Source organism: Octopus bimaculoides, chromosome 5, assembly GCF_001194135.2.
Source record: "Octopus bimaculoides isolate UCB-OBI-ISO-001 chromosome 5, ASM119413v2, whole genome shotgun sequence".
Classification (NCBI taxonomy): Eukaryota; Metazoa; Mollusca; class Cephalopoda; order Octopoda; family Octopodidae; genus Octopus; species Octopus bimaculoides.
In genome coordinates this window covers 36,511,419-36,520,607 of record NC_068985.1, presented here as the reverse complement: position 1 = coordinate 36,520,607, position 9,189 = coordinate 36,511,419, and the positions used below count along the sequence as shown (strand labels likewise).

At 38.0% G+C, this 9,189-nt stretch overlaps 1 protein-coding gene across 1 annotated transcript in view; it reads left to right on the top strand.

Moving 5' to 3' along the window:
• The first annotated feature begins 129 nt into the window (after positions 1 to 129).
• LOC106877783 (kelch-like protein 10) overlaps positions 130 to 9,189 on the top strand; it is an 18,369-nt gene continuing 9,309 nt past the window's right edge. The window contains exons 1-3 of the mRNA XM_052968050.1: positions 130 to 224; positions 3,333 to 3,502; positions 5,406 to 5,677. Of these exons, the coding sequence (XP_052824010.1) occupies positions 130 to 224; positions 3,333 to 3,502; positions 5,406 to 5,677 (537 nt within the window). The remainder of the gene's footprint in view (positions 225 to 3,332; positions 3,503 to 5,405; positions 5,678 to 9,189) is intronic.

The following is a 9,189-nucleotide window of genomic DNA, read 5'->3' as shown; positions in this document are numbered from 1 at the left end:
CTCTCTCTCTCTCTCTCTCTCTCTCTCTCTCTCTCTCTCTCTCTCACACACACACACACACACACACACACACACACACACACACATGTATGTATGTATGTATGTGTGTATGTATGTAATTTTATTCAAATGCATGAATATAATATTATTAATGTGAGTAACATAGTCATCTACGGAGGCTGGAATTTGATCGAGAAACGTGAAGAGAAGAACGAAAAACAGAAGTTGGAATTTAATGTAGGGTGATGTAGGTGGGATGTGTTTTATGTTGAAATGGGGTTTAGAGTAGTTATATTAGGGTTTTAGAAGCAAAAGCTCATAGCTATGTTGATGCATTGCAATCATCTAAACATGCACCTCCTAGATTTCTAAACCTACCGCCTCTAAATCTCAATTCTTATACAATGTCTGGTAAAACTAGCGTTTCTCAATTTTTTTTAACTATCGCCCCCTTTCTTTTACTAACATTCTTTCAGCTCCCACTAGCTATGATTCAACAAATCTGAATATATCACAAAAAATTGCTGCCGACAGGTACATAAGTTATTTCATCAACATAAAATAGATTCTCAACACATTTGGTCACTATATAACTGAATGATTTACATACAATAAAAACTAGAAAACATTTTTTTAGAAATTAGAGCAATTAAAAAATACATCTTTTGCTCCACCCTACTGGTACCCCTTTTGTTCCCCGCTTCCCCTTTGTTCTCAATACTTATATAAAACTTTCCAATGCCCCTCACGGAGCAGTATCGCCCACTTTGGGAATCGACAACAAAATATAAGTAATACTGACCAACTCCAATCTCTTACCCAGTTACCCTGCTTCTACAACGGAAATATACCGTACAGGATCCATCTCACATCTGCTTAATGTCACAAAGATTGAAGATTGAAGTGATTACAGCTTACTTTGGTTATTAATATTCGTAAAGTGTCACGAGCATAGATAATGTAGAGTACAAATATACACGTATATTACTCATACGGATGTAGTCTATGATAAAGTCAACAGATATACAGATTTATATAGTGTCTTTATTAATTCATACCTACTAAATTATCTCCCTGCGAAATATACACATCAAATGAATTTTCTAATAAAGAAAGTTGAAAGGAGCTTTTAAGTACTCTCACCTCATGATCTCACCTCAATACAGGATACATCAGTTGGTAAAAGATTTTCCACGCCTTACATTCAAAAGATTTACGAGCAAATGAAAATTAACATTGGACGGGAAAAGTGGTAGAGGAAAGTATAGTGTAACTACAGAAACCCTTAAGGTTGAGGCTTATTTTCGAGCTCTGAAGTATCAAGTAAATGGGGAATATGTCTAATGCATTGTTCTTCCATATTCTCCAACTTTAGCTAAATTGGGGATTACAGAAGTATATATTCCTGTTTAGGAGTACAACAATATGTTTACAATGAATTATTATTTCGTCTTTACAAATGAATCATTATAGACGAACTTAAATAATTAACCATATTCTAAACTTGGTTAATAATCAGGGCCGGCCCTAGGGTTGTTGGTGTCCCGAGCAAGCTTAACTTCGGCGTGTACAAGCTAACGGTCGTTGAAATTTCCTTGTCTTTGTCACGCTCTTCTTGGCTAAGTTACCCCTCCCCCACATACACACACTTCGGACTTCTCTATTACAATGTGCACTGAAGGAGTTCTCGCCGACCTATTAATTCGAGGTACCCCATTGTTTAGGTGTTTCCCCACATTCTTCCCTTGGTACACCAACTACCTACGTACCAACATACAAAACCTCTAACAATACATTCCTATCTGAAGGATGACACCCTCTACTTTGTCTTTTTAGCCTTCTGAAAATGCATACAATCCAGATGTAACTTAAACGTCTAATGCCAGAATTTCACATTTTCCATGAATAGAGATATCCGAAATATCTATCGGTGATGACATTATAATCTGGTCGCTTTCAAGATCCCCAAAACATTATGGTGGTATATATTAAGGAAACAGTCTTGTACTTTACCCTCATTACATGTGAGCTACACACGACTACTAAAGTCCTATAAGTCCTTACTAATCCATGCCTGAAAATTCTTAACCGTTCTTTATGGGAACCCCATATATACAACATCGCTAAATCTTCATCTGAAAGGCTAGCTTTCTCTCTTCAGCTCAGAAAATGCATTACTTCTGAACAGTTGCTAGTTCTCTACGAAGCTCAAATATGCTCAATAGTGTGCTGGCTACACGTCTTGGATGGTACAACTGAAACACATACAAATATCCCAGACTACAAGTAAAGGAAGTCCATTCGACTGATACAAGATACTTTCTCACCAATTCACTCCGATAACTAGCTTGCAGATTCACTCCCACTTCTCTCTGCTTCTTCTACAACTACTGCATTACTTTCTTCTCCTATGAGGGAGTAATCTAAATGCTATTTTCATCCAATCTACTCAATGCACCTGACTCTGCTCCTCTCATCCTTTTTACAATGTTCCAGCCCATATCCTACACTAAACACTTTGCCTAACTAGTTCTCCCTAGGGAAGCAATCCTCTAGAATTACCTCCATCGTATAGGTTTTTCTGGTAGATGTTGGGATATAGGTGTTTAAGAAGATGAATACCAACCGAGTTGCCTGTTTTGGAAAAATCGTGAGTATCCATGGCGCTGCTCATGCTCTCACTGACTATCTAATAAACAATCTCTACCAGTGCGATTTTATTACTTAGACTAACTTCATCCTCAATGATATATTTTTAAAACATTAGGTCTATCTTTCTAATCCTATCTATATCCCGTCTTTATGTAGGGGGTTATATTCAAAGTGCACAAAACGGATCCTGTATCCATATAAAAAATTTTGAAAAAACAATTTATTTATTCATTCTAAGTAAATTCATTTGTATGCGAATTTATTACACAAATGAGAAAAGGCTTAGCCAAAAGACATATAGGAAGACCAGAAAGGTGGTGATTAATCTATAATAAAGAATGGACAGGGAGGAAGTTGGTAAAACATGTAAAACTAGCTGATGACCGGGAAAGATAGAAGATAACGGTGACATTTCTTGTGCTTTTTAGGCTACGGATTTTGAGAATGAATTTGTTATAAATTATTACAACTATTCGTTTTAGCTGTGGTACGGGTCATGTTGAAATTATTATCGCTCAATTTAACTTGCTCTTCGATTAGTCTGCAGCATCATATGGCCTGGCATTGTAACAAACTGAATTTTAGTCTCTTCATTTTCCCCTTTATTTCACAAGAATAAACTTTCTACTTTTACTCTTTTTTTTTAATCTAAACTTATGTTGACCATTTCTCTTTTAAAGATGTCACGTGAGTGTTGCCATCATTGGCCTCCAGATCTATGCCTTGGGAGGTTTCAATGGACAGACGGAACTTAAGAGTGCCGAACGTTATAATCACCCTAGAAACCAGTGGACATTAATCCAAGATATGAACTATCAGCGCAGTGATGCAGGTGCCACAGCACTAAATGGTGAGGAAAACATTAAGACAAGCAACTGCTTATTTCCTAATTTAGTTAAAACAAAGAGAGACCTCTAGCGTTTCGGCCAGAGCCATTTTTGGCGAAAAGGCCCAGCATTAGATGTTTCCTTTCACCATGACATCGTAACATATCTTAAAATATTTGTGCTTCCACTGTAATAGCATTTATATAACATTAATAGAAGAGCTTCTATGTGGTCACTCGACTTGCAAGAAATAGGAGTCAGTTCTTTTTTCAATCATATCTTCCCGTCTTAAAAAAAAAGGACACACTGGACAATGTAGTACCTCATATTCTTCAAGAGGCAGTGACCGCAATGTGTTTCTCCTCACCGTGTCAGGAATCTGTGGCCTATAAGCTTTGGTAGATCTTCCATTTCATGTTGTGTGTGTCTGTCATTAACTTCAATGGAGTTGAGTAGTTCGCGCCTTTTATTAATGTACTGAAGATTCCAAAATATAACTTCTGATATGGCCTGATGTTCAACACGATAGCTACCCTGCTCACAAAGCCTACCCTGCGTTGAGTATTAATATTAGAGAAGGGTGGATTGTGTTCATAAATCTCCGCTTTGGTTATGTGCTCATGCCATGACATATTTTTAAAACTTCACGAGAGGTCTGCTATACGTAACATGAAGATGATCTTGATGCTCCTTCTTCATTTACCAGATTTTGACTCCATGGAGAAGAACGCTTTCAACGTTTGCCTTGAAAGAGGCCAGTTTTGTTGGTTTTGAAATACTTGGTTGTTAGATATTTTGAAGCTTGTTTCAGATACTCCAGATTAGTCTCTTGCATGTTAGTTAGCTTTTCTTATTCTCGACAACATAGGACACAAGGCACTTAAAATCACTGACATCCATAAGTTGTTGAAATCGTTTGGACAAATTGACCGGCGACTTTTATCATGAGGACGGTTGCAGCTAGAACACCTTTGATTGTACACAGGGTTGATTTATCAGAGATGACTCGGGGCTAAACAATGTCTGCCTGTCTGTACATATGCATCTCAAAATATCTCATTAGCAATATATTATGTTAATAGATTTTGTTTTGCCTATCGTAGAACAAAATGCCTTGCATTCTTAAGCTCAAATCCAAGGTTATCTTTGCCTCTAGTCAAAACTTGAAGTAATTATAATTAAGTTGACGAGTTGACAAAACCGTTAACACATCGGACAAGTGCTTAGTCGTATTTCTTTCAGCCGAGGTCGATTTTGCTTTGCCTTTCATCCTTTGGAGATTGATAAAATAAGTACCAGCTGAACCCCGGGGTTGATGTAATCGACTTCCTCCTCCCTTCAAAATTGCTTATAATAGAAAGAGTTATTATTATTGTTGTTGTTGTTAAGGCGGTGAGCAGACACAATCGTTAGCAGGCCGAGTGAAATGTTTAACGGTATTACGTTTGCCACTACGTTATGAGTTCAAATTCCACAGGGGTCGGCTTTACCTTTCATCCTTTCAGGATCGATAAATTAAGTATTAGTGAAACACTAGGGTCGATGTAATTGACTAGTCCCTTCCCCACAAATTTGAAAGTAGAAAGGATTACTATTATTATTATTATTATTATTATTATTATTATTATTATTATTATTTAAGACGTTGAGTTGGTAGAATTGTTACCTCGCCGGGCAAAAAGCTTAGCGGCATTTCGTCCGTCGTTACGTTTTGAGTTCAATTTCCGCCGAGGTCGACTTTACTTTTCATCCTTTCGGAGGGTCGATAAAATAAGTACCAGTTGTGTACTGGGGTCGATGTAATCGACCCCAGTACGCAACTCTCTCCAAATTTCAGGCCTTGTAGAAAAGATCGTTGTTGTTGTTGTTGTTGTTGTTGTTGTTGTTGTTTTTGTTCATCTTGAAATGCATGCATTGTCTTTCCAGATATATTGTACATCTGTGGTGGCTTCAGTGGTCAGCAGTACCTGAACTGTGCTGAATTCTATTCGCCTAAAACCAACCAATGGACACTAATAGCTCCCATGAACAGCATCCGTTGCGGTCTCAGCATCATTGCATATTGTGACTTCATTTACGCACTGGGTGGCTTCAGTGGTGTAACCAGAGTGACCTCTGCAGAACGCTATGATCCTTCTGTCAACAAGTGGCAGTCTATTGAGACAATGTCGATCCCTAGAAGTAATTTTGCAGCTACTGTAAGAATATTATATTCTTCTCCAGCTGTCCTGTTTATCTATCTATCTATCTATCTATCTATCTATCTATCTATCTATCTATCTATCTATCTATGCGTCTGTCTCTATCTATCTATGTATCTGTCTCTATCTATCTATCTATCTATCTATCTATCTATCTATCTATCTATCTATCTATCTATCTATCTATCAATGTGTCTCTTTCACTCTGTTTATCTGTCAGTTTGTTTATATATACTTATATATGTATGTACGTATGTATTTACGAGGGGGTACCCCCCCAAAAAAACCGGAATTTTGCTATATTATTTTATTCACTTCGCCTCACAGGTTTACATTTTTATCACCTTCAAAGTATTCTCCATTTGAAGCAATGCATCAGTCGAGACGCGTTTTTCTCTGTTCGAAACAGTCCTAGAACTCTTGTGAAGTGATGCCTTTTAACTCCTCTGTCGTCTATGTCTTCACCACTTCCACATCTGCAAAGCGTTTTCCTTTAAGGACTTTTGTCATTCGGGGGGACAAAAAAAAATATCGTAGGGAGCAAGATCAGGTGAATAGGGAGGATGGGTAAAACGAGGTCATGCCATTTTAGGTCAAAAATTGTCTCACACTCAAGGCGGTGGACGCATGCGCATTGTCGTGATGAAACCAACACTCTCCATTTTGCCACTGGTCGGGGCATTTTCGTTTCACCGCATCTCACAAACGCTTCGTTTCCGGGTTGTAGCTGTAGCACCAGCTTTCGTCACCAGTGATGACCTTCCAAAAACGGTTTGGATCAACTTCCAACTGTTCTTACAGTTCACGGCACGCATTCAGTCGTGAGTGCTTTTAATCTTTCGTGAGCAAATGAGGCACAAATTTTGCTGCAACTCTCCAGGACACATCAGACATATCAACAAGTTCGTCAACTATTCGGCGACGGTACTCCAAGATCAGTTCGCAAATTTTCGTGTTTTCATTCGTTCGGGAGGTCGACAGTCGCCCTGAATGAAGTTGGTCTTCAAGCAACAAGGGACCATTCCTAAAGCGTGAAAACCAATCGTAAATCTGTGTTTTGCTCATGGCAGCGTCCTTGTAAGCTGTTTGAAGTATGACAACTGTTTCGGCCGCCGTTTTTCCCAGCAGAAAACAGAATTTCACGGAAGCACGCTGTTCCTTCGTTTCAGCCATCGCAAAAATCGACGAACAGGGAAGCACTGCAAAACAAAGACGCACCACTTGGCAGTACGACTCCAACCGACGATTCCGGTCGGCAGACTGATGCTTGAGGGTCGCATCAAGTGGTTTCTAGCGGCAGAAGCCTGAACTAGAGCGGGCTTGTCCTACAGAGAACGTTTCCGGTTACTTTTGGGTACCCCCTCGTACGTATGTCCATCATTTTTGTGATATATATTTTGATAAATTCACAGTTAGTTAAATGAGTAGAATGTCAGATCTTTTACCAAAGGATCACTAATGGTTAGCCACCTGGAAATGGCGGCATACTTTCTTCACAATCAAGACACATCAGCTCCAAAAGAAAGTTCGTCTTATAACTCTGTGTAACGCGATTTTTGTCCTTGGGTAGCAACTGTTATTTCCTATTTGCTTACCCCAAGAAAGTATGAAAAATGGCTAATATTTTCTTTAAACTTTACTTTTGCTACATTTATTCAAACCCCAAAGAATCACTCTCAATACATGGCTGTGATGTTCTTCCACTACTGCTCACGATCAGAGATGCGCGTATTGTTAACCACTAAGAGACATGTTCAAGTGGTTAAGATCAAGCAACTGACAAGTAAATCAGTGGTATTGAGCAGAATATTTGCTATAATGATATTTCTGCTTCAGCGCTGAATCTGTCCGAAAAGTAATGGAAAATAGTCAGTTTCAAAACATTGATGTCCAAGTCACAAAGACAAAGTTTGAAGGGAATAGTAGCCATTTCCTTTGATTTCTAGATAGAAGCAAATAGGAAATAACACTTACTGACCAAAGACAAAATATATATATATATATATATATATATAAATATTTTTCTACGCAGTGTAATCTATTAAATACGGTAGTGTGTTTTAATACATGCCTACAAAGAGATTTCCTCTCAGACAAAAACAACAGCATTTGCTGTAAATAGATACCGTGGAAGTACAGCCTATTTTTGTTGTAAACAGTGGAAGCCTTGAATAATTAATGAATTTTCGGCTAGCTTGCAACTTTGAGCGCAAATTCGTCCGTGATCTCTAAAAGACGTAACGAGAAACCACTTCCCTCTTTGTATATTTTCAAGAACACAACATGAAGACAATACTGTTCTATATTTAAGAGATGAGGAATTATGTACATTATTTACATTATTTACATTTGACGGATATTTGTCCTCATCTTGTTTGTTGTTAACACAACGTTTCGGCTGATATACCCTCCAGCCTTCATCAGGTGATTTGGGGAAATTTCGAACCTGGGTATTCATTCCTAAGGTATTTTTCGATGTTGTTGTTGTTGTTGTTATTATTATTATTATTATTATTATTATTATTATTATCATCATCATCATTATTCAGGTCACTGCTTGGAATTGAACTCGGAATCTTGAGGTTAGTAGCCCGCGCTCTTAACCACTACGTTATATGCCCGTGGGCAATTATGGAATATGCTGCTTCTTTTAGTTTTCGTATTTTCCAGTGTTGTTCCCTGTCTATTATTTTAACTTCATCCCACAGGGGGAGGTGGTCTCCATTTTGCCATACATGATCAGCTTTACCCGATTCATCAATATCTTCTCGTGTCACAGCTTTGCGATGTTCCTCTACCCGCTCAAAATAAGAGTAGAGGAACATCGCAAAGCTGTGACACGAGGAGATATTGATAAATCGGGTATAGCTGATCATGTATGGAAAAATGGAGACCCCCCCCCCCCCCCGTGTGGGGTGAAGTTAAAATAATAGACAGAGAACACCACTGGAAAATACGAAAATTAAAAGAAGTAGCACATATGCTAGGAGACAACAACCTTCTAGACAGACCGAGTGCAGATATGAGTAGCATATGGGAACCGGTATTAAGGAAGGGTAGGAAAATATTAGATTTATAAGCCCTAAAAATTCACTCCATAATTGCCTAGGGGCATATGGTATAGTGGTTAAGAGCGCGGGCTACTAACCCCAAGATTCCGAGTTCGATTCCAGACTGTGACCTGAAAAATACCTGGTGAAGGCTGGAGAGTATATCAGCCGAAGTCAAATGTAAATAAGGTACAACATGAAGACGTTATCTCTTGATTATATCCAAACATTCTAAAAAAACAACGCATGTTTAAGAGACAAAATGTTCCAGAGTTAGGATGTTATATATTCAAGTACAGATTTTAATTAGTAACTAGATATTTTTCAATGTTTTTTGTCATCAAATCTCAAAACAATCAGCTCATGACTATTTATGATATCATTTTGAAGTAACAAAAGAAAAATCGCTATTTGAATTTTTCTTAAAAATTAAAGCGTTTGTTTCATTAAAGACAAAAA